At 41.9% G+C, this 26139-nt stretch overlaps 2 protein-coding genes across 5 annotated transcripts in view; one reads left to right on the top strand and one right to left on the bottom strand.

Annotated features, from left to right (window-relative positions):
- TMEM217B (transmembrane protein 217B) overlaps window positions 1-23140 on the bottom strand; it is a 36979-nt gene extending 13839 nt beyond the window's left edge. Inside the window, exon 1 of one of the 2 annotated variants that reach the window (XM_059399107.1) lies at window positions 23065-23140. The gene's annotated coding sequence lies outside the window, so the exon portion shown is untranslated. Of the gene's footprint in view, window positions 1-22730; window positions 22781-23064 lie in introns of those variants that run through there. The other variant, XM_059399108.1, reaches the window with a different exon arrangement.
- A 108-nt stretch (window positions 23141-23248) lies between these two features.
- Window positions 23249-26139, top strand: part of TBC1D22B (TBC1 domain family member 22B) — a 74201-nt gene continuing 71310 nt past the window's right edge. For all 3 annotated transcript variants that reach the window (XR_009404448.1, XM_059400560.1, XM_059400559.1), the window contains exon 1: window positions 23249-23472. Coding sequence is in view for 2 of the 3 variants with exons in the window: in XM_059400560.1 (XP_059256543.1) it covers window positions 23417-23472 (56 nt within the window). In the remaining variant the exon portion in view is untranslated. The remainder of the gene's footprint in view (window positions 23473-26139) is intronic.

The raw sequence follows: 26139 nt of genomic DNA, 5'->3' as shown, positions 1-26139 counted from the left end.
GAATGGGGGATTCCAGTTATACCGGGGCTCTTAATACCAATTCTCAGATTTGCCAGGTTGCCCAGGGAAGCAAAAGTGATCAAAACAAGGAAATATTCAGCAGTGATCTAACATCCTTCACCTCTCTCCCATCTCCCCAACATTCCTCTTGAATGAAACTAAGGGCTCTGTGTGCTAAGCCTATCATCAAATCAAAGTCTTTATTGGTCCACTTTTCTCTGGTAGCCCAATGGAAATAACTGACAACATGAGACAAATCATTTGCAAAGCATGATTGCAAGTCTTGCAGAAAGAGGCGGGATCTTATGGAGCCATTAAAAAGGATGTAGAAAAATTGCTCAAATCCCACAAAACTACTAGCAAATGGATGTGATAGAGTTAGACCAGTTATAATCACGAAAGAAAAAAATCTATAAGCATGTAAGAGGTACTCCAATAGAGAATGGTTTGAGGATGAATATAACTGCTCTGTATTCATACAATGGTGTGTTAAGTGGTCATCAACATGAATGACCATAGCAATGCACAACAATATGAATGAATCTTAGCAATGTAACATTTAGGGGGAAAAGTACCAAGAGAAGATACACAGTCAGAAATAGCTATAAAAAGGCACCTGGGTGGCTCAGTTGGTTAAGCGTCTGCCTTCTGCTCAGGTCATGATCCCGGGGTCCTGGCAGTGCTCCCACTCTCTCTATCTCATAAATAAATAAAAACTTTAAAAAATATTTTATTTATTTATTTGACAGACAGAGATCACAAGTAGGCAGAGAGGCAGACAGAGAGAGGGGGGGAAGCAGGCTCCCTACTGGGCAGAGAGCCCAATGCAGGGCTCGATCCCAGGACCCTGGGATCATGACCTGGGCCGAAGGCAGAGGCTTAATCCACTGAGCCACCAAGGCGCCCCAGTAAATAAAATCCTAAACAACTTTAGGTATATATTATACACACATGCACACATAAATTTTATGATGATATATATAGGTGCAATAAAACTATAAAACTGTCTAAGGAAACTATATAAGGAAAGCAGAGGAATGACAGATTTCAGTTTCTAGACGATGGTCACGTCAGGCCAGGGGAGGAAGCAAAATGGTTTGGGCAGACCAGGCAGTCAGATCCAAATTACTGACAAGATCCTAGTTTTATTTTGGTTGGAAGATTTGAGGGTACTAATATTTATTTATTGTTTATTTTTAAAATATTTTATTTATTTATTTGACAGAGATCACAAGTAGGCAGAGAGGCAGGCAGAGAGAGATGAGAAAGCAGGGTCCCCAGGACCCTGGGATAATGACCTGAGCTGAAGGCAGAGGCTTTAACCCACTCAGCCACCCAGGTGTCCCGAGGGTACTAATATTCAAAAAGTAAAAAATGAGTCATGGCTGAACCAATGAGGAATACGTCATGAACCAAGGATTATGATAAGTCTGTGATTATATGAGGAACGATAAAAAATCCATAAAACAAGGATAATAACAGCATTTACCTCTAAGTTACTGTGGGGATTAAATGAATTAATATATTTAAAATACTTAGAACAGTGTCTGGAACCTAGTAAGCTTCATAGTGTAAGTATTTTTGCTATCATTGTTTTTTGCTTTATGCCAAAGTATAACTCCTTTTTACTATGGATATAAAACTAGTATTTATTAAGCAGTGTTGTAGCAGACACCATTAGCTTCATTCCCAATATCCATTTCTTTCTTTGCTAATAGAGGTCTTTTTTTGTTTGGGATAGCAATGAACCTAGATACAGGCAAAATATCTGCTTTTCTGGATGCTTGCTTGTATGGGATACAATTCTAGCCAACAACATACAAGCAGAAATCCACTGGGGAGTCTAAGAAAACTTGTGCTTTTCCTGATAAAAGAGGGTAATGTGGCTGATACCATCTCTACCTACATCCTCCTCTTTCCTTTCCTTTTTATATCTCATTTTATTAAGTAATCTCTACACCCAACTTGGGGCTCAAACTCATGACCCCAAGATCCAGAGCTGTATGTTCTACCAACCAAGCCAGACAGGTGGCCCAATTTTCCTTTTCTTTTTAGCTTGGATATGGTGTGATGCCTAGAGTCTCTGCAGCTTTTTTGTTACTACAAGGCAACAGGCATGAAGACAAAAGCAGGTCTGCTAGGCATATCAGCACTGAAAGAAAGAATCTTTTTGCATTTTATTGCTTACCCCTAAAGTTGAGCATTCTTCTTAGTATTGATAAATGATTTTAAAATCTCTGTTTAAGGGGCGCCTGGGTGGCTCAGTGGGTTAAGCCGCTGCCTTCGGCTCAGGTCAAGATCTCAGGGTCCTGGGATCGAGTCCCACATCGGGCTCTCTGCTCGGCTGCTCGGCAGGGAGCCTGTTTCCCTCTCTCTCTCTCTCTGCCAGCCTCTCTATCTACCTGTGATCTCTCTCTGTCAAATAAATAAATAAAATCTTTAAAAAAAAATCTTTGTTTAAATAAGTCTAGGAATTTTTTTTTTTTTTTTTGAAGTAGGCTCCATGCATGGAGCCTGATGTGGCGCTTGAACTCATGACCCTGAAATCAAGATCTGAGCTGAAATCAAGAGTCAGAAACTTACTTGACTGAGCCACCCAGACACTGCAAAAATCATTCTGATGAGTAGAAAATTAAAATTCCAAGTGATAAGAAAGCTTTGAGGCATAATTTAATTCACAGTATCATTCCCTCTAGTGGTACCTGAAATAACAGTACATCTTACAGTTGATGGGATTTTAGATTTACTCAGTGATGGTAAGAATTTTTTATTTTTGATTCCTCTCATTGTTTGACTTCTGATCCCAGCAGAAGACATTGTTACTAGCTCCTTTCAGCTGGATCTCTTGCATTATTGGATTGGGGGAGGAAAATAACAGTGACAAGGAGCACCTTTTACTTTTTTTTTTTTTTTTAAGATTTTACCTATTTATTTGACAGACAGAGATCACAAATAGGCAGAGAGACAGGCAGAGAGAGAGGAGGGGAAGCAGGCTCCCTGTCAAGCAGAGAGCCCGACGAGGGACTCCATCCCAGGACCCTGAGATCATGACCTGAGCCAAAGGCAGAGGCATTAACCCACTGAGCCACCCAGGCACCCTTTCTCTACTTGACTTATTTCACTCAGCATAATCTCCTCCAGTCCCACCCACGCTGATACAAAAGTTGGGTATTCATCCTTTCTGATGGAGGTGTAATATCCCATTGTATATATGAACCACATATTCTTTATCCATTCGTCTGTTGAAGGGCATCTTGGCTCTTTGCACAGTCTGGTGATTGTGGCCATTGCTGCTATGAACATTGGGGTACATATGGCCCTTCTTTTCACTACATCTGTATCTTTGGGTAAATACCCAGTAGTGCAATTGCAGGGTTATAAGGTAGCTCTATTTTTAATTTCTTAAGGAATCTCCACACTGTTTTCCAAAGTGGCTACACCAACTTGCATTCCCACCAACAGCGTAAGAGGGTTCCCCTTTGTCCACATCCTCTCCAACACTTGTTTACTGCCTTGTTAATTTTTTCAGCTGCATTCAGTCTGTCACACACTCAAGCCCTGGAGGAAATTATGGGGAAGGGGCTCCACAAGGGTATAAATAGCAGGAGACTGGGATTATTTTTTAAAATTTAATTTAGGGGCGCCTGGGTTCAGTGATTCACAATGAACACCCAGTGTTCATTACAGCATGTGCCCTCCTTAATGCCCATCACCCAGTTAACCCATCCACCCACCTACCTCCCGTCCAGCAACCCTCAGTTTGTTCCCTATAGTCAAGAGTCTTCTATGGTTTGTCTCCCGCTCTGATTTCCTCTTGTTTTATTTATCACTCCCTTCCCCTGTGATCCTCTGTTTTGTTTCTTAAATTCCACATATGAGTGAAGTCATATGATAACTGTCTTTCTCTGATTGACTTATTTTGCTTAGCATAATACCCTCTAGTTCTATCCACGTTGTTGCAAATGGTAAGATTTCGATTTTTTGATGGCTGAGTAATATTTCATTAAATAAATATATATATCAATCACATCTTCTTTATTCATTCATCTGTTGATGGACATCTGGGCTCTTTGCATAGTTTGGCTATTGTGGACATTGCTGCTATAAACATTGGGGTACATGTGCCCCTTCGGATCACTATGTTTGTATCCTTTGGGTAAATACCTAGCATTGTAATTGCTGGGTTATAGGGTAGCTCTATTTTTAACTTTATGAGGACCCTCCACACTGTTTTGCAGAGTGGCTATACCAGCTTGTACCAGCAGTGCAAGAGGGTTCCCCTTTTTTCTGCATCCTTGTCAACATTTGTTGTTTCCTGACTTGTTAATTTTAGCCATTCTGACTAGTGTGAGGTGATATCTCTTTGTGGTTTTAATTTGTATTTCCCTGATGCCAAGTGATGTTGAACATTTTTTCACGTGTCTGTTGACCATTTCTGTGTCTTCTTTGGAGAAAAGACTGTTCATGTCTTCTGCCCATTTCTTGATTGGATCCTTTGTTGAGTTTGGTAAGTTCTTTGTAGATTTTGAATACTAGCCCTTTATCTGATAAGACATTTGCAAATATCTTCTCCTACTCCTTTGGTTGTCTTTTGGTTCTGTTGACTGTTTCCTTTACTCTGCAAAAGCTTTTTATCCTGATGAAGTCCCAGTAGTTCATTTTTGCCTTTGTTTCTATGGTCTTTGGAGATGTGTCTAGCAAGAAGTTGCTGCAGCCGAGGTCACAGATGATGCTGCCTTGGTTCTCCTCCAGGGTTTTGATAGATTCCTTTCTCACATTTAGGTCTTTCATCCATTTTGAGTCTATTTTTGTGTATGACATGAGAAAATGGTCCAGTTTCATTCTTCTACATGTGGCTGTCCAATTTTCCCAATACCCTTTGTTGAAGAGACTGTCTTTTCTTCCACTGGATACTCATTCTTTCATGCTCTGTTGAAGATTAGTTGACCATAAAGTTGAGGGTCCACTTCTGGGATCTCCATTCTATTCCATTGATCTATGTGTCTGCTTTTGTGTCAGTACCATGATGTCTTAATAAATACAACTTTGTAATAGAGCTTGAGGTCTAGAATTGTGATGCCACCAACTTCTTTTTCAACATTCCTCTGGCTATTTGGGGTCTTTTCTGGTTCCATACTATTTTTAGGATTATTTGTTTCAGTTCTGTGAAAAATGATGATGGTATTTTGATAGAGATTACATTAAATGTGTAGATGGCTCTGGGTAACATAAACATCTTAACAATATTTTTTCTTCCAATCCATGAGTATAGAATGTTTTCCCATTTCTTTGTGTCTTCCTCAAATTCTTTCCTAAGTGTTCTATAGTTTTTAGGGTACAGATCCTTTACCTCTTTGGTTAGGTTTATTCCTAGGTATTTTATTGTTTTTGGTACAATTGTAAATGGGATTGAGCCCTTAATTTCTTTTCTTCTGTCTCATTGTTAGTGTATAGAAATGCAGCTGATTTCTGTGCATTGATTTTATATCCTGCCGTGTTGCTGAATTCCTGTATGTGTTCTAGCAATTTTTGCGTGGAATCTTTTGGGTTTACCACAAAGAATATCATGTCATCTGTGAAAAGTAAGAGTTTGACAACTTCTTTACTGATTTCAATGAGGAAGCAGGGATTACTGAGGGCCAACTTGGAATGCCTGCCACAACTGTGTATGTGTGTGTGTTTGAAAAGCATAAGGTTAAAACAAGACAGTAAACAATTACAAAAACACTAGTAGAAACAAAATACCAAATGATTATTACTAACTCACGCTTCCACCAAAAATACATATGCATACTTGTTTTAGGACATATTTGCCATCATTTGGTGTTATTATTATTTTTTATAGTTTTATTTATTTAGATAATCTCTAAACCCAACGTGGGGCTTGAAATCATGACCCTGAGATCAAGAGTCACACACTCTACTGAGTGAGTCAGCCAGGTGTCCCATAATTTGGTATTATTATTTATTATTTTTTAATTTTTAATTTTTTGTTATTATTATTTAATTTTTTAACTTATTCTTTCCATTCAATCTATATAGTAGGTGAAAATTCCTATTTAAAATTTTTTACTCTTCAGGTCAAATATTGTAAAAGTATTCATTAAGCATTTTTATTACTTTTTACAAGTTATTATGTCCTTTACTAATACTTTCCTGTATTAAGAAGCTATTTTTAAAAATTTGTATGAATTCTTTTTTTTTTATGAATTCTTTTTTTTAAAAGATTTTATTTATTTATTTGACAGAGATCACAAGTAGGCAGAGAGGCAGGCAGAGGGAGAGAGAGGAGGGAGCAGGCTCCCTGCTGAGCAGAAAGCCTGATGCGGGGCCCGATCCCAGGACCTTGAGATCATGACCCGAGCCGAAGACCGAGGCTTTAACCCACTGAGCCACCTGGGAGCTCTGTATGAATTCTTTAAAGAATATTATATATATAATATATATATATATTAAAGGTATTACTCTTTGTTAAAAAAAAAAAATACAGAGGTGGCCATGTAGGTGGTGGGTGGCTGTTGAGACCCAGCAATCTCCAGTGGTAGAGCTGCGGGAGGGGAGCAAGACCTCAAGATGCACGTCTGGGTATCGTATCTGGGGAGGAATGAGGCCTCAAAAACTAAGAACTCCCCCCTTTAGCAAATTTGAGTCAGGCTCCTGAGTCCTCTTTCTTTGTCATTGTTAAGATTTTATTTGTTTTATTATTTATTTTAGAGAGAAAGAGAGAGGGCAAGCCGGAGGAGGAAAGTGGGAGAGAGGGAGAAAGAATCTCAGGAAGACTCCATGCATGCCAAGTGCAGAGCCCAACTTAGGACTCGCTCATGACTCTGAGATCATGACCTGAACTGAAACCCAGAATGAGACACTCAACCAACAGAGCCACTCAGGCTGCCCTTCCTGTGTCCTCTTTTAGACTAGGCCCTGACCTTAGGCTCTGTCCTTGACCTGCTAGGTCCAGTTTTAGTAAGAATGCTGCTAAGTGAGTTGAGTAAGAATTCTCCACCCTTGGTATCTGATCAGAATACCCCTAGCCTTGATTTTGCCTTGGTAATTTTCCATCCACTGACCCCCACCCTGCTACTTAGCTCTAAGTCTCTACTGGCCCTTGTTGTACTTAGAGTTGGGCTCCATCTCTCTCTCCTACTACAAAATCTCCACTGAAAGTGGTCCCTCTTGAATGAAGTCATCCTTACAGTCTTTTACAAGTGTTGTGAAAACTTTTTTCAACACCTCAGTGAATTAGTCTATGTCTCACATGGGACTAAGATCAGGAGATGGGGGGCTTCAAGGCTCCATTCTGTGGGCTTGCATGAGGTGCCTCTTAGCACCTCTCACAATGGCCACCAGTAAGAGGCTGGCCCCTATTTCCGACACCAGGTTTTACACTTGGAATATGAGGCATCCTTGAGAGCCAGAGGAGCCCCAGTGATATAGATTGGATTTTCTTCTAGCCTGCCAGTATCAGGCCAATTTAATTAGATTAAAAAAAAAAAGAAAATGGATGCTTTGTATATATGTGAACTGGAGTTCCTAGAGACACAGCTATATATTCTTGTAAAAAAAAACTATCAATTTTTTAAAAAGCTATGGAGATAATTTATGATCTCTTCTCATTCCCTTTTCCATGGCTTTATAAACACAGAATTAATTTGTACCATAATTGAACACTCCCATGTAAGAAGCAGCCTTATTATTATTAATATTATTAAATAATATAAAATCTGGGCACCTGGGTGGCTCAGTGGGTTAAGCCTCTGCCTTCAGCTCAGGTTGTGATCCCAGGGTCCTGGGATTGAGCCCCACATTGGGTTCTGTGCTCGGTGGGGGACCTGCTTCCCCCTCCCCCTCTGCCTGCCTCTCTGCCTACTTGTGATCTCTCTCTCTCTCTTTGTCAAATAAAAAAATAAAACCTTTTAAAATATAACATGAAATTGGACTCAGCCTTCTTCCTCAAGGTGTTAGGGAAAAATTCTATATCAATCAGGTTTTCGTTTTGTTTTTTTTTTCCCCGCCCACTCCCTCCTCCCTGTTCCCTGCTGGACTCACATAGAACTAGCTCTCAATTTCACCCAAACCTGGAATCTCAGGGGAGGGGTCTGGACTTCAGGCTGGTATGGTTACTGTGGGAGGCTTGATGTTCAAGCCTCAGTGGTCCCACTGCTCATAGCCCTGAAGGCTTCGGCTTAGAGCTTAGTCCCCAGCCCATGGACCACACAGCCAACCCATCAGACATCCCAGGGTCTGGGAGGGAGTCAAACCTAGGCCCTATGGTGGGCAGAACCAGATACCTCCTCCTCCTCCCAAGGGTAGGGAAATCCCACTGGCTCCCTTCTTCCTCAACTTTTCAAACTGACATCCCCTATCCACCCTCATAATCTAGGTCTCTGCCTTTGAGAGCCTAGAGCTTCCAAAACACAAGTCTTTCATCACTCCAATGGAGAAAGAGATGGGCAGCTGTCTTAAACCTACAAAGAGAAAATGCCTGTGTCATACCTCAGTGGTGAAGCAGCCAGCAAGCAAGGAAACCAGCCCCAACTCTACATGAGGTAATGCTGACAAATCACACTGCCACATACAAAGTTCTCACCGTCTGACTCCCATCCAACTTTCCAGGGGCCTCTCTGAGCATTTCTTCTCATATTTAATGCACTCACTTCCTCAAATATCTTTATCCACCTGGCTCATCCCCTCTCATCTCTTAAGGTCATTTGAATCCTCAAAAAGGTATCAGGCTATAGGTTCTCTTAGCCTTTCTTTTATGGTCATAAGCCGACTGCTGTGGTGCCTTGCACCAGTAACCCAACCAGGACTGTGCCAGTAAGCTGTCTTTTATGTTTGTTTGTTTCACAGGAAGGAAAGCATTTCCCAGAATCTCCTAGAAGCCTGCCCTTTATAGCTCACTGGTCAGAACTGGGTCACACGGCCATCCATATTTGCCAAGGAGGCTGGAGAAGCCACTTCCTGGCAAAACTGAGTAGGATTCCCATAACTGGCTTAGCCATACCATGATTGATGCCCAGACTGAGAACGCAGTTGCCCCACCCCTCCAAAACATCAGTCCCCTTAGCAAGGAGAAGAAAGGAAATGGCTAATAAAGTCTCCCATAGAGATCTTGCTCCATTAATTACTTTTCTTCTCCACCGACATGGCAGGAAACACCGCTATCTATTTGCCCCTTCTTCCACAGAAGCAGAATTTTTAGGTATGCACATGGTTGGCCAAAATAAGTTTGTTTTTCCCAGCAGCTGAGTGTGGTCACATGAACAATTCCTAAGAACGAGTTGAAAGGGGAATAAATTAATATATTTTTTAAAGATTTTTTTAAAAGTAATCTCTATACCCAACATGAGGCTTGACTCACAACCCTGATATCAAGAGTCACATGCTCCACGGACTGAGCCAGACACGCGCCCCAAAAAGGGGAATAAATGAGTATAAGCACCAGATAGTAAGGAGAAAGTCACGTTTTCCCTTTCCCTCTTCCCAGTGGTTGGAACGTCGATGTAGTTGGGAGTCATCTTGGACTCCCTGGGCAAGGACATAGTGGAGCACAGAGAGAAGGAGCCTGGCCTCTGAAGATTTCACAGAACACAGCTACCACACTAGCTCAGTCTTTTATGTGAGAGAGAAAAACTATAAACTTCTCTAATGTTTAAAGCATGGTTATTTTGAAGGCATACTTATGTCCTGATAAATACACCTACTTCTAATCCCCTGCCTGAAAGCAGGTTAAAATCTCTCCTACCTCAATATCTCCCTTGACCCTATTCTTAATTTACATTCTGTGTTAAGGAAAGCAACAGACAGACACCAACTGTCACCTGATTTAAGCAGAAAAGGCATAGCTCACAGATTGTGGAGCGGGCTGGTTATCTATTGCCACAATAATGCCACGCAAACAACCACAGAATGCCAGTGGCTTGCTAACAATGAACAGTACTTAGTTCAAAAGTCCATGGGGTTTGGCTTATCTGGGACTGGGCTGAGCTGGGCTCTCTCAGCTGAACTCACTGAAGTGTCTGGGGTCAACTGGTGGTTGGCTGGACAGTTCTGTTGATTTTGGCCGAGCTCATTCTCATGTCTCAGGTTCAACTGGTTGTTGGCTCATCTAGGATGGCCTCAGCTGGGATAGCTCAGGGAGACTTGGCCGAGTGCCGCGTGTCTCTCAGCATCCAACAGGCTGGCCTAGACCTATTCTAATGGCAATGCTGGGCACAGCAGTGACAGTGCTATAGAATGAATGTTTATAGCCCCCCATAATTCACAGGTTGAAGACTTAATGCCCAAGGTGATGGTATTAAAAGGGGGGTCCTTGGGAAGTGGTTAGGTAATGAGGGTAGAGCCCTCATGAAGAAAGGAAAGTGGTCCCAGAGCAATTCTCCCTTCATTTACCACATGAGGACACAGCAAGATGTTGGCAGGCTGCAACCTGGAAGAGGGCCTTTACCAAACCCAACAATGCTGGCAGCCTGATCTTGGACTTCCACCCTCCAGAACTGTGAGAAATAAATTTGTTGTCTATAAGCCCCCTGTGATTTGCAACCACTAGCACCTATTTTTCTCACTCATGCTTTAGGCTGCATGTTAGTGGGATTAGTTCCAGGCTCCAGTTTGGGGTTTTGTCCGCTACACATGTCTCTTATCCTCCTTGGACTGGCAGCTCTCAGGGTCTGCTAGGATGGTGAATGGTAGGAGTGCAGCAGGGTGAACAGAAAGACGGGATGCCTCTTGAGGCATACTGTCAGTTTTGCTCACATTCCATTGGCCAGAACTCTAGCAGGGAACTATGCTCCATCCACTGCCATGCACTGCAAGGTCACAGAACAAGAGGGAGTAAAGAACTGATAACCATAGTCCAGTTTACCACAACTCTTCACGGGGTTCTGTCCCCCTGAGCCATCTGGGTCCATAAAAACTCTACAAATGCCAAATCAAATAGAGAGCTTTCAGAGGATGGGGAGCAGGCATGATACCCGGTCATGCAGTGTATTTTAGGGCATGGTTAGGAGTGTGGATTTCGTTCTAAGTGTAGTGAAAGCCATTTAATGGTTGGATAGGTGACGACGTGGCAAATATGGTCATGCCATGCCCCTACTTGAACTTTCAGTGACTGTCACATTGTCTCAGGGAAAGGTCCTGTAGCTCTCATAGGGCATTAGAAGTCCACCGTGATAGGTAGGCTCTTGCTCCAATGTCTACTATCACTGCACCCCATTCTTCACACTCTTTATAACAATAAAGCACAAAGTAGTGCTACATAGGTTTCATTTCAGTTTGGACTCTCCCAGGAGTGATCCTGAAACAAGGACTTGGGAGCAAGTAGTTGATTTGGGAGGTGATGGAAACACCAATGGAGAAGAGGTAGGAAGCAATACAGGGAAGGAAGATAGCCCATTAAGAGAGAGCTATTAAGCCAACTACAGGAGTTTAATCCTATTAAGAAACTGTGGAACACATGCCTCAGAATTATCCCATCTGAGGGATGAAGGAGCTGGGGAATTAATACACCCACTCCTGAGAGTTGGTTGAGGGCTACTCCCAGGAGGAGTTAACTCCTAGGCACTAATAGTACACCATGAGTACGGGCAGTATGTTTTTATTTTGTTTTGTTTTATAGTTTTTGAGAGTTGAAAGGAGAGACTTTGGGCAAAGAGAGCATATATAGAGAGGTTGAGCGATATGGGTGAGGCATCGACAGTGTTTCCTATGTGGTTTCCCAAATGCAACTTCTCTTGTAGACTCCCTTAGGTCTGTAAATGTTTCATCCTGCCTAGCATGCTTTTCCCTCCCTCTCTACCTGCTAAACTCCTACTCTTTCTTCAAGACCTTTCCCATATCCCCAGACAAAGAGGACCACATTCCACCTTATTTTTTTAGGACTTTAGTGCACACATATATTTTTATTATTTATGAGACTGCTTAACTTAGGAGCCTGACTCTCCTACCAGATAATACATTTGTTGAGAGTGGGAGCTGTATTTTATGGTGGTTTTTTTTTTTTTTTAGGTTTTATTTATTTATTTGACAGAGAGAGAGAGACAGTGAGAGAGGGAACACAAGAGGGGGAGTGGGAGAGGGAGAGAGCAGGCTTCCCTCTGAGTAGGGAGCCTGATGCAGGGCTTAATCCTAGGACCCTGGGATCATGACCTGAGCAGAAGGCAGACACTTAGTGAATGAGCCACCCAGGCACCCCCACAGTTCTTAATATAGTTTGATGCCTGGAATATAGTAGATGCCCAATAAAAGCTAGTTGGATGGAATGACTAATTTCTATCTACAGACAGAGTCTGGCAAGGATCTGGTGGAGTGCTACATTGAACCGTGACCAACCTGAGGTTAAATAATAACCATTTTTGTGCTCCTTTATCATCTCCACGACATTACCCTTTCTTCATTCACCTAATATGCTCCTCTTCTCTCCTCCTATCCTGACATCAAAATCTGCTCCTTAATACTTCTTTCATAACGAAGGAGGATAAAACCAGGAGATAGGAAACCTGAGTTCCTGTTCTTCTTTGGCACTGACTGATTTGGAGGTCCTTGGGCAAGTTTCTTTGTCTGAGCTTCAGACTCCTCATTTGTAAAGTGATCTTGAATGTCCTTGCCACCTATGAAGGGGCTCTGTAAGAATATCTCTAGAAGGATGACATACAAGGAACTGTATGGGAATGCTGCTGGGAAGGATGAATGGGCATCTAAGGGTGAAGGATATGAGAGAGACCAACTTTCTCTTGATATCCTATGTTAGGTTCCTAGGACCATTGTAACAAGGTATCACAAATTTGGGGGCATAAAACAATACAAGTCTTTCTCTTACAGTTCTGGAGGCTGGAAGAACAAAATTAAAGAGTTGGCAGGCCCCTGCCCTCCCTGAAGATTCCAGGAAGAATCCTTCCTTGCCTCTTCTGGGTCCTGGGTGACTTCAACTTCTACTACCATAGTCATGTCACTTCCCCCTCTTCTGTCCATGTCTTCTATCTTGTCAGGGGTTTAGGACATTGGTCATTGGATTTAGGACCCAACCAAGTAGAGGATGATGATCTCATCTCAAAATTCTTGACTTTCTGGGTGCCTGGGTGGCTCAGTGCGTTAAGCCTCTGCCTTTGGCTCGGGTCATGATCTCAGGGTCCTGGGATCTAGTCCCGCATCGGGCTCTCTGCTTGGCGGGGAGCCTGCTTCCTCCTCTCTCTCTCTGCTTGCCTCTCTGCCTACTTGTGATCTCTCTCTATCAAATAAATAAATAAAATCTTTAAAAAAAAATTCTTGACTTTCTTATTTCCACAAATACCCCTTTTCCAAACAAGATAACATTCACAGGTTTCAGGGATTTGGGTGTGGACATATATTTCAGAGGCCATCATTCAATCTACAACACACCTATCTGCATGCTTTGAATTGGCGACATGTACAAATTGAAGAAAAGAAAGAAGGAAAGGAAAAAGGCAGGAAGGAAACAAGGAAGGACCCCACTGACAGAATCATAGGAGATTTTTTTCTAGGGTTCTTAATAGTTCAAATGAAGGTGGGCCACTCCTGTTATTGATCACAAGCCCACTAATTCCCAAGTCCATGATTTCTTTTCAGGAACTCCCCGTTATTCCAATCAGCAAAACATTTGCTTTCAATACAAATTTCAACCCAAGAGAGTGGGGAGAAAAAGGAAAGAAGAAAAGAAAAGAAGAGGATTGATGTGACTGAACAGATATTATGTGACTGAACAGAAAAATGAAATAAGAAAGGAAAAGAAGAAAGATTTATATGACTTAACAGATTACTATTTTTCTGCTTCCTGTTCAACCCAATTTTGAAGGCTTTAGCTTTGAACTATCTTTCTCCCCCCAGTTTTTATTTACTTTTGAAATCATGTCATAGGAAATGAAAATGGAAGTTTTACCAAAACAGGTAGAAATATAAAGTAGGACAGCCACTATGAAACACAATAAAAAATTATTCTGCAAAACTGAACATTTCCATGTACTCCAGACCAGCACTTCCAATCCAACATTGATATCCTAGAGAAACCCTTCCACTTGTCCACTTATTCAGGATACATGGATAAGAGCATTAATAGCAGCAGAGTTCACAGGAGCACAAAATATGAAGCAACTGAATGCTGCTCAGTAGTAGTAGAGATAAACTGTGTCATTTATAAAATGGAATATTATACAGCAGCGAAAATGAGCGAATGCTTGCTATACTCCCCAACATGAATGATAGCTAAATCTCAAAACCCGGGGTACCTAGGTGACCCAGTCGTTAAGCGTCTGCCTTCAGCTCAGGTCATGATCCCAGGGTCCTGGGATCAAGCCCTGCATCAGGCTCCCTGCTCAGAGGAAAGCCTTCTTCTCTCTCTCCCTCTGCCCCTGCTTATCTTCCCTCTCATGCTGTCTCTCTCTCTCTGTCAAAGAAATAAATAAAATCTTAAAATCAATCAATCAATCTCAGAACTTTATTGCTGTCCAATAGCAGCAAGCAACAGAATAGCTACAATACCATTATGATAAATATTAAGTTTACAAACATAAGTGGAAAACTATAAAGAAAACAAGAGGACAGTACAAAATACCTTTTTTATTAAAGATTTATTTATTTTAGAGAGCATGTGAGCAGGGGCAGGGGCAGAGGCAGATGGAGAGGGGGACAGCAGACTCCCCGCTGGGCCTGGAGCCTGAGCAGAAGCTTGATCACAGGACCCTGAGGTCATGACCTGAGCCAAAATCAAGAGTCCAATGCTCAATTGACTGAGCCACCCAGGAACCCTGAGGTCAGTACAAAATTCTGCAAAGTGGTTGTATCTGGAGTGCGGGGAATGTCCAAAGGAAGGAACACCCTCCTACACACACACAGCAAGAGGCTTTTAAGGTACTGCCGATGTCCTATTGCATAGTGTGTGGAGTGGATCCAGGAGTGCAAATGTTATTATTCATTGAACTGTACGTATTAGTTTTACACATTCTCTTGTGTATATGCTATATTTAACATCCCATGAGAAAGACCTACCATAGGTGAGGATAAGAAGACATGAAAACTCTACTCAGTCCTCTAGGTTGAATATAAATTGGAAAAACCATTTTGGAGAGCATTTTGCAATGTACAGTAAAGTGGACGTTGTAATATTCTGTGATCTAGCAAGTGCCTCTCCCAAGTATTTCATAGAGACCTAAAAGCAGTAGTTTTCAAACTTTCTGACAATCACCTGTCATTAGGAAATACATTTGAGGGGTGCTTGGGAGGCTCAGTGGGTTGGGCCTCTGCCTTTGGCTCAGGTCATGATCTCAGGGTCCTGGGATCGAGCCCCGCATCAGGCTCTCTGCTCCGCGGGGAGCCTGCTTCCCCCACTCTCTCTGCCTGCCTCTCTGCCTACTTGTGATCTCTCTCTATATCAAATAAATAAATAAAATTAAAAAAAAGAAATACATTTGACATTACAATCAAGCACACACACATGCACACAAACACATATCCATGTAAGTGTGTATGAAGTTGAAACAAAATTTTTTCCAAACACAGCCTATCTTTTTTTTTTTTTTTTTAGGTTTTAAAAAATTTATTTTTTGAAAGTTAACATGTGCATAAAAGGAAACTGAAAAACACAAGAAGCAAAGAACAAAGTCATCCATAATCACAAGCAATTTACAGTTTGACTTCTAGATCCCATGTGTGTATCTACAAAAGTAAGCATTTTAATGTAATTAAGATCGTAGTTATGTATCATGCTTTTTCACACACCATGAATATTTACCATTTCAAAGTCCCCAAACTATGAGTATTTCGATAACCAAGAATACACTATATCAACTCCATCTGAAAGAAAAAAGTGTAATCCCGCCTTTCTCGGCGACAAAGATTTCAGAGAGGACAAAAATGGCAACAGGCCTCTAGATAAAGATACTGGCAGGGTTACCATTAAAATACAGCATTCCCTTAATGTTCAATTAAAACAGACATAAGTGAGAGTACACAATGTATAATGCTTCTAAAAGAATTCATTATCCAATCTATACTATTCAAATATTAGCAACGGGGTATGTTTCCATTGAATCACTTAATGTTTTCCTATAATACAGCCAAAGAGATGCACACACATTAACAGTTATTACAATGTAAGTATGAACGCATCCGCATACAGCTCTCCCTCTATACTTCCTCCAGCCCCTCTGCTGCCAACCTAGTAAGTCCTCACATTTCTGAGACAGCATAACAATTCCATGTCCAAGATGCTTCTTTTCTATCAATGATAACAAAAAGAAACTTATAAATTGGTTGATTCACTAGCTGTACATTTTATCATACATTGTCATCTCAAGACATCCAAAAAGCTTAGATGTTACAAATAATGACACTTGTCCAAAACAAACACAGGTACTTCATCAAAATCAAACACGGCCTATCTTTATGCCATGCAGCACACTCTGATCTTTTCTAATCCCACCTATTGTTTTCAAAAATTGAGATATAATTGACATATAACATTGTGTAAGTTTAAGGTATAACTGTTCTTGTCTATTTTATTTCATTAAAGGTCCCAACTTGCAAATTCATTTTAACTCCCTAACAGTTCACAGACTAATTGAGGTAAAAATACCTCACTAGAGAAAATTTTGCACATGGTAAAATAATGTCAACTGAGGGACGCCTGGGTGGCTCAGTTGGTTAAGCAGCTGCCTTCGGCTCAGGTCATGATTCCAGCGCCCTGGGATCGAGTCCCACATCAGGCTCCTTGCTTGGCGGGGAGCCTGCTTCTCCCTCTGCCTCTGCCTGCCATTCTGTCTGCCTGTGCTCACTCCCCCCCCCCCCGATAAATAAATAAAATCTTTAAAAAAAAATAATGTCAACTGAGACTGTTCGAAATTTAAAAAATTGGGGACAACAATTGAGGAATATTCATAGAATGGAACTCAATATTGCAGCTCAGATAAATAAACTGGAGCTCCATTTATCAACAGAATACTGAGCAAGAAAAGCTAGTGGCTGAGGCTTATGTACGGTGTGGTACTATTTATAAAATTTCAAAACATGAAAAACATGCTTATAGATAGCCACATATACAGTAAAAATTTGCAACATATATAGAAAGCTGAACACAGAACTCAGGATTGTGGTTTCTTTCTTTCTTTCTTTCTTTCTTTCTTTCTTTCTTTCTTTTTTTTTTTTTTTAAGATTTTATTTACTCATTTGAGAGAAAGAGAGGAAGAGCACAGCAGGATGAAGGGCAGAAGGAAAAGCAGACTTCCCACTGAGCAGGGAGCCCAATGTGCACTCAATCCCAGGACTCCAGCCTCATGACCTGAGCCAAAGGCAGATGCCCAACCCACTGAGCCACCCAGGCGCCCCAAGATTGTGGTTTCTACTGGAAGAGAAGGGAGAGAGGGAAGGGAACAGGATCAAGGAAGGACAAAAAAAGGGACTTAAATTTTATTGTAGAGGTTTGTTTTTTTTTTTAAACCTCGCTGTTATATGTTTATTCTTTCTTTATTTTTTTAAAAGATTTATCTGTTTCTCCAAAAGAGAGAGAGAGTGTGTGTGTGTGCAAGTTGGGGGGAGGGACAGAGGGAGAGAAACCCAAGCAGACTCCTTGCTGAGCACAGGGCCCTACATGGGGCTTGAGTCGGGGCTCCATGGGAGAGCTCAATCCTACAACCCTGGGACCATGACCTGAGCTGAAATTATGAGCCCAATGCTCAACCAACTGAGCTACCCCTGCACCCTTATTCTTTATTCTTTGTTGCGGGAGTTGGCAAACTACCACCCATGAGCCCAATCTGGCAGGCTTTTTTTGTATGGCCTGTGAGCTAAGAATGGTTTTTACATTTTTAAATTGTTGAGGAAAAAATTGAAAGAATAATATCTCATGTTGTGAAAATTACATAATGTTCAAATTTTTGCATCCGCAAATAAAGTTTTGTGGGAACACATCTACAACTATTTTATTCTCATATTGACTGTGCTTGTTTTCATGCTGTAGGGCAGAGTTGAGAAGTTGCAATAGAGATTGCACGGCCAGAAAAGCCAAAAATATGTACAGCCTGGCCCTTCATAGAAAAAGTTTATCTACCTCTAGCTAAGTATGCAATATACTTTTCTTCTTAAGATTTTATTTATTCATTCAGAGAGAGAGCATGAGTGGGGAGAGGGGTGGAGAGAGAGGGAGAGACTCTCAAGCAGCCTTTGTGGCACACAGAAGCTGACCCAGGGCTGGATCTCACGACCCCAAGATCATGATCTGAGCCGAAAATAAGGGTCAGACTTTGACAGACTGAGCCACCCAGGTGCCCCATCGACAAATATTTCAAGACAATGAAAGATGTGGTAGCATTAAAGAAAAATTCTGGAAATAAAAAGACGTATATTTCCACTACCTACCAAAATTTCCTTACCTTCCTCATTTTTTCTTCAATCTTTGACAAAACCCATCTTTTCTGATTGAAACTAGGCAAAGACATTCTTGTATTCTGCTTTTTCCCTGCTGTACATCATTTCATAAACCTTTCTGATGTGCTATGAGGTGTTCAAACTTGCACGACTTAATGACATTGCATGGTTCAGGTTTGTAAACTACAGATCCTACTTTGTGTAAGTACCATATCATATTTAAACCTTTGCATTCTTTTCATTACCCCCCCCCTTTATTATTGGTCACAAGGCAAAGAACATCTTTGTACACAGAGATCTACCCCCCTCCTTTTGGCTTTCTTAGAACAAATTCCTAGGAATGAAATTCTTAATCTTCCCTCCATCCTTCAAACTGCAACCACTCTTCCTCTCTTTACTCAATTACCTCTTGTTTCTTCGGTCTTTTGCTTATCCCTTTGCCTTCTCTAATTTAACTGATCTCTTTCATTTCGCTCTTTCTAGAGGTTGTCTAGGTATCAAGAAAGCTCTGTTGCCTTTAGTTCCCAGATTGACCTCACCATCCCTTTGGTCACCCAACATAACATTCCATGGTGCACTGGAGAGTTGCTTCTTTTTTTTTCTTTTTTCTTTTTTAAGATTTTTGTTTATTTGAGAGAGAGTACAAGTGGAGGGGAGGGGCAGAGGGAAAGGGACAAGCAACTCTCCACTGAGCAGGGAACCCAACATGGGGCTCAGTCCTGGGACCCCCAGATCATGATCTGAGCCAAAGGCAGAATGCTTAACTGACTGAGCCACCCAGGCGCCCCGTGTGAGGTCTGCTTCTTGCTCACCTGTCTTAACCCTGCCTGGTACCATAGTGTCCACTCCACTCCTTTGCTGAGGTTAAAGTCTGCCAGTGATCTCTTCGTAACTAAGTCCAAAGGATTTTTTATCTTCCCCAATCGAGCTCCTTTCTAATGTCCTTCAAGCCTTTCTCTCTCTCTCTCTCTTATTTTCCCCTGTAAGTCCCTACTCAGAGCTTATCTCCTCCAAGGAGCTTTCTCAAAGGACTGGGATACACCCACCTCTTTTGAATTCAAATGCAACCCACAGGTGACTTATTCCCTTGACTCTACTTTGTCCACAATTAGTTATTTTACTCCCCTTTGAGTGAAGATGAAGGTAAGGAGGGAGAAGTTAAAAACTTGCAGGCAGGTAACACTGAAAGTCTTCTATTTACACTTTCAAAATAATCACACCTGGGGCACCTGGCTGATTCGGTCAGTAGAGCATGAGACTCTTGATCTTTGGGTCGTGAGTTCCAGCCCTATGTTGGGTGTAGAGATTACTTTAAAAGATAAAATTTAAAAAAATCAAAACCTTGGAATAAATTCAAGGGTCTCAGGTCATACTGTGCTAGAAATAGATCTACAAAGTGAGGTCCACAAATCAGCTGCATCAGTGTCACCTGAGGGCTTATTAGAAATGCAGAATTATAGACTGTAGCCCAGACCTGCTGAATCAGGCTTTTAACATCATCACATGTACACTAAAGTATGAGAAGACTGGTCTAGGGAGACAGCAAGTCTCTACACTAAGGGCTTGCATTCAAAAATGTTCCATGCAGGCGGCTGGGTGGCTCTGTTGGTTAAGCAACAGCCTTTGGCTCAGGTCATGATCCTGGAGTCCCAGGATCAAGTCCCGCATCAAGCTCCTTGCTTGGCAGGGAGTCTGCTTCTCCCTCTGATCCTCCCTCTTCTCATACTCCCTCTTTCTCATTCTCTCCCTCTCTCAAATAAATAAAATCTTAAAAATATATTTTAAAAAAGTGCTCCAGGGACCACTTGGGAGCCTCAAACCAGTAATTTTCACTTCCAGTCTGGCAGTTTGCTGTGAAAGTGATTTGGCTCCTACAGCTATCACCCCTTTGATGGACATCTGCTGACTAGGTGGGTGGCCTTTCTCCCTCATCATTTTAGGTACAGCTTCATTTCTCTGAAGCTAAAAGTTTTAAGAGGAAATCTTTTCCAAGATCAGAAGGTTGCTCTTCAACCAAGAGCATAGGCAAGCTTACAGAATCTTTGGTAAAGTGGACACATCCTACTAGCCATTAGAAAACATGGTTTCTATTAACTTTTTCAACAAAAAAAATTTATGAACAACAGAGAACCAAAAGACAAGAACAATTTATATTTTTCATTCTCTTAGTACACGTTAAGTGCTTGTGCACTATATGCCAAGTTCTAGTCTAGGTGAGAAGGGCAGAAAAAAAACCCATAAAAGCCCTGCCTCACTGGAGCTTACATTTTAGGTGATGGAGATAGACAACAAAAATAGAGTGGTGGAGACTGTTGTTAAAGATGAGTGGTTGGGGGTGGTGGTGGTGGTGCCTGGGTGGCTCAGTCAGTTGAGTGTCCGACTCTTGTTTTCAGCTCAGGTCATGATCTCCTGGGTTGTGAGGCTCTGTGCTCAATGGGGAGTCTGCTTAAAAATTCTCTCCCTCTGCCCCTTCCTCTGCATCCCCCCCAAATAAGTAAATAAAATCTTTAAAAATTAAAAAAAAAAGATGAGTGGTCATGGACAGCACCCCCCATGTGAAGACACTTAGGAATATATCTAAATGAGATAAGGGAGCAAACCATTCAGATATTTGGGGGGAGAGAATTTCAAGCATAGGAAGTGGCTAATACAAAGGCTTTGAGGTGGGAATATGCTTGGAGTATTCAGGAAGCAGGGAAAAGGCCGACAATTATGGTTGGAGCAGATGAAGCAAAAAGAGAGTGGAACCAAATCATGTAGGGTCTTTGAGAAGCTTTTATGCTGTGTGATGGAGTCATGGTACTGAGCAGAGGGATGACACAATCCGACTGACATTTTAAAAGGCTCTCTCTGGATGCTGGGTGGGGAATAGACTCTAAGGGGACAAGAGTGTAAGCAGGGAGGACTGACAGGAGGCTGCTATAAAAATGCGGTTGATTTAGATTCTGGTGATGATGGCGGTGGTGGTGAGAGAGGACCCAACAACCTCAGCTTCCTTAATAAAGACTATTTAAAAATTTACCAACAGATGACTGATGAATTTTTTTTGTTTGTTTGGAAAAGAATCTGTCTTAGATGTAGAAAACAAAGAGCAGATTAAACAATGCTAACAGCATCCCCTGGGAATCCACGTTATTTAAGATTTCACAAATGATTAGGAAAAAGGAATACTTTGAGACATTCCTAGGTACACAAATTATACTCTGCTTTCCATATACTGAAATGTCAAGTCAATGGGGAGCATCTTCTGGAGCATTTCTAAAGCGATGTGAGTAGGCTGGAAAGTGGCGGGTGACTTGCCACATGGACAAGTGTGAGGCAGCTCACATAGGGGGAGACAATTCCGATGATTCCTTAAAGATAATGAACTCTGAACTGCCTGTCAGTTGCCACCAAAGAAAGGGATCTAGAAGTTTCTGTACACTATTTCTTTGAGATGTCAGCTCTTGTAAAGCCCAAAATGCCAGCAACAGTTCTGGCTGTTCAGATTAAAGATAAAACATCGGCTTCAACAAAAACCTCAGGAAACTTCTCCTGGAGCTCAGGGAACAGTGCTGGTCACTACATTCTAAGAAAAAGAAGAGGCAAAGAAAGGCAGATGAAATGATTAAAGGGCTAGAGGGGCTTTTGTTTGGTGGATTAGATGCCCATAAAAGTGACTATCAGAGAGGATGAAAGTCTCTGGAAGCTTGCCACATTAATAGAAAGCGAAAACAGCCCCTTTCACACAATATCATGGTTGTAAAATTAGGGCACAAAAGAAGTTTGAAATGGGGGTAATGTCTATATAGAAAAAGGCCATTGGAGGGCATATGTTCTCTTTCAGACAGGGGGTGGTTAGATGTTCTTCAATAAGTGGAAGGGCCTCTTGCAGCAGTAAATGAAAGCGGGGGATGGAGGACAGCAGCCCACCTCAGCAGTTCCTTCCCATCACGATCACTGTAGTATACAACCACAGAAACTCAAAAAGAGCAAAAAACACCAACAAAACATTCAAAGGATTCAAAATGCTATATTAAATCTCATTCTGAGTCAAAACTAAATTGAAAATAAATTCAAGGGTCATAGATTAAAAAGGGACATTGAAGATGTTTGAGGATGTATCTTCAATCTCTGTGACTGGAGCCTTGGAGATACACTATGTCCTCACAAGAAAGGTTGACTTGGTAGTCTGATTCGGATGGACAAAATAAGAACATACCTTAACACTGTCAGTATCTGGTTCTCATAGTCAGAAAGTGGCAGTTAATGGTGAAACAGGGATTACATCATTTGAATTTTGCCCACGGCACATAAATCCTTCAATGTGATCAGTTACCAGAGGTGTGGGAGACCCTTACGAACCAACCGTTACTCACGTGTTGAACAGTTAGCAACCCCGGTCTACTGGATCCGTATTGATCTTCCTTCATAGATTAAAAAAAAAAAAAAAAAAAAAAAATCGGACCCCAAACGGAACGGGAAAGTGTGGGGAAGATAATAATCAGATTGTCGTTGACTGAGATCTTAAAGATGGCCTGCAACCAACACATGGGTCCTTCTTTTTAGGTGAAAGATTGATGTACATAAATACATATACTGTCTCTTCCCAAAAAGTATTAGGCTCAGGAACTTCATCTCCCCCGCCCCCAGCACACACGCACACAAACCAAACAGTACCCTTTCTTCCTTCCCATAGGTCCCTTTCTTTACCTGCTTCTTCCACTCCTGGGGTTAGGGAACTTTCAGTCCCGCCTCCCTGCTTGCACAAGCTCCGCCTTCCCGGTCCACCTGTGTGCCCAGTCCCTGACGTCACCGTTAGGCTTCAGCGGCCTGCAGGATTCCGGCTTTCTATTCGTCCGTCTGACCACGGCCGGCGCAACTCACCAATGGCAGCGGCTCTGGGTGGGAGGGTGCCCACATCCAAGATGGCGCCCCCAGGAGCTGGGAGCGGGTGACCGGCGGCGGGGAAGCGGCCTGGGTTGGCCCTCCGATTGCGGGGTCCTGGGGGCATCTCGCCGGGTACCCCCCTGGCCCGCCTACAAGGCCTTCCCCGGCCAGAGCAATGGCCGCCGAGAACAGCAAGCAGTTTTGGAAGAGGAGCGCCAAGCTGCCGGGGAGGTAAGCCCAGGACGCCGAAAGGAAGAGGAGATTGGACCAAATCCTTCCAGATCCTAAGCCTTAAATCCCGCGGCCCTGGGGCGTCAGCAACCCCGAAAGGCTGGTTTGGGGAACCTGGACTGGGGGAGCTGGGACTGCCTGGTGGCGGCGGGTCAGCTGTCGGGCAAAGGAGCGGGCAGCGAGCTTTGGGAATGACTGGGTGTGGGAGCAGACCAGGGTCTGGGGGCGGAGGGCGCTGGAGCCGCTGCCCTTAGCTGGGAGGTGGCCAGAGTCCGGGCGTAAGGGACACTGGAGTTGGGTGAGTAGCCAGTGTCGGTCCTGGGTTTGGAGGGTCATCGCCAAAGCTGCCTCTCACTTTAAATAGAACTCCTTCTTGGGGGTCTCCACCACGCACAGGTGGTTGTTTGCATAAGGATGGCCCCTTCCATTGCTCCCCCAGATCAGTACGTGCAAATCTTTATCTTGGACTCCCAAAAGGTTCTGGTGGGAGCTTGGAATCCTATCCAGGGTGACAGGAAAAGTGAGGAAAATTCTCAAGCTCGACCTTACTTTATCTTGAGTTGACCACTTCCCATTAGGAATTACTACAGAGTGACTCAAAAATCGAGGTTCTTTCTTTAGCATTTTTCTGTGGATTTGCTCAACCCCAAGTGACCTCCTACCCCCCTGCGTTGTCAAGCTCATCTTGTGCAAATGCACGAAATTCTTTATTCTTCAGTTGTTTAGTTGGAGAGCAGACCTTCTAAGCTACTCACCCCCCTTTACCCTTTTGATGTATGTTGAGAGCTTAGCATTTGTACATCCTTCAGTCCGCTCTTGGTTTATAGTTTCAGTTTATTTTGGCCAGAGCCCTGAGTATAAGGAATGTGTATTTTATTCGTGAATTTAAGATTTCTACTAGCCATAGGCTACTTGGTGATGAAATTCACGTTTGCTTGTGCCCCACTTGCTACCTTTCCTAATTGATTCAGGTCTTTTCCCTCAGGGATAATCCTTTGAATGTGTGTGTGTGTGTGTGTGTGTGTGTGTGTGTGTGTGTGGTTTTGTTTTGTTTTGTTTTGTTTTTAGTAGCAAGACAGAAATTAAGGTCAGTGGTGGCTATATAGCAGTCTTATTTTACTTAGGATTCTATTAGACATATGGAGATTGGGAATCAGCTTTTAGTAATACAGTATTAAAATAATGCAAGGGAATGCAGGAATAGCTTCAGATTAAAGTGCTATGGAATGACAGTGTTAATATTAATGCTGAAGACTTCTATGTTTTTAGATAGGCACCACTTCCTGCCAACTGATTCCTTTTCCTTCCTGGTCTAGTGAGCTCTCTCTCCAGTCTCACAACTGCTGTTCTCTGGGGCTTTCCATTGTGAGATCATTAAATTTTGACATCCCAAGGTTGTAATCAGAATAAGAGGGAAAACTGTTAAATCAGGAAGCAGCATTTGAAATGCGAGACATGGCATGGTCTTTTGTGCCTGCTGACTGCTGGTTGTTATTAACAGTATTTTGTTTTCTATATTTCCTGTTTTGGACTATAGGAAGAGCCCGCTTTTTTCAGAGTATCACTTTTGTGAGATAGGAAGAGAAATCTTTTTAGTTTCTTGAAGTTTCTGGCTTCCTTTTTCATTTTGAAGAGGAATATTGAGGAATAGAGGAGAAAACATTTGAGTTCAGAAGGACTTGAGTTATTACTTGGATTGTCATACTTACGTGATCAATGACAAATGACTTACTCAATTTCTCAGGGCCTCAGTTTCCTTTTCTATAAAATGAGACTAAAAATACCTTCCTCAGGGTCACTGTGAGGACCAAATTAAACATCTTATTTGTAAAGAACCCAGGACAGTGTTTATTTAGCACATTATAGTTGCTTGATAAATACTAGTTATGAGAATTCCTGTTGTTATTAGAGCAAGTAAACATTTAAAAGAATGTTTCTCAAGTCCTTACTGGGGCACTATTTATTTATGTTCCTTGTTTATCTTGAGGCACTAAAATGTTGCCACAATTCATAACAGTCTTTAGTACCTTGCTGGTTGAAGAGAACTATTGTTTAGTTCTGTGCTTTTAGTGGGGAGCCCTAGCAGCTGCTGGGTATGGGAGAAAAAGTTTTTTTTAGATAGAAAGTGCTTTGATTTAAGGAAAAGATTAGGGCATTTTCTCAAGGATAGAACTTTGGCATTTACATTCTTTCAGTGTTGGTGAAGAAAAACTTTCTCCTGGGTGGGGAAATGACATACATGGCTGTTTCTGGGTCCATGGCAACCTAGAAGTGAAACTAGTTTTCTCTACAGATTGAAAGGTAAAAATTCAAAGTGATGGAAGTTACTTTCAGTTTCTTTGGTTGTGATCTAGCAACCTTAATGACAACAGGTAGGCATTCTATTTAGTAAGCCTAAACTTAAAATGAATTAAGCCTCCTTTTAAAAAATAACAGCTTTATTGAGATATAATTCACATGGCTATAAAAATGCACCCTTTCAAAGTGTACAATTCAGGGGTATTTTATATTTTCATTTAAAGTATAGATAGTTCCAGACAACCATCACCACCAATTTCAGTTCATTTTCAAAGTGTACAAAGTGTACAATTCAGGGGTATTTTGTATTTTCATTTAAAGTATAGATAGTTCCAGACAACCATCACCACCAATTTCAGTTCATTTTCA

This window comes from Mustela nigripes, chromosome 5 (genome assembly GCF_022355385.1).
Source record: "Mustela nigripes isolate SB6536 chromosome 5, MUSNIG.SB6536, whole genome shotgun sequence".
NCBI classification, from domain to species: domain Eukaryota; kingdom Metazoa; phylum Chordata; class Mammalia; order Carnivora; family Mustelidae; genus Mustela; species Mustela nigripes.
Note: the sequence above shows the minus strand (reverse complement) of the source record. Positions and strands in the feature narration are given on the sequence as shown.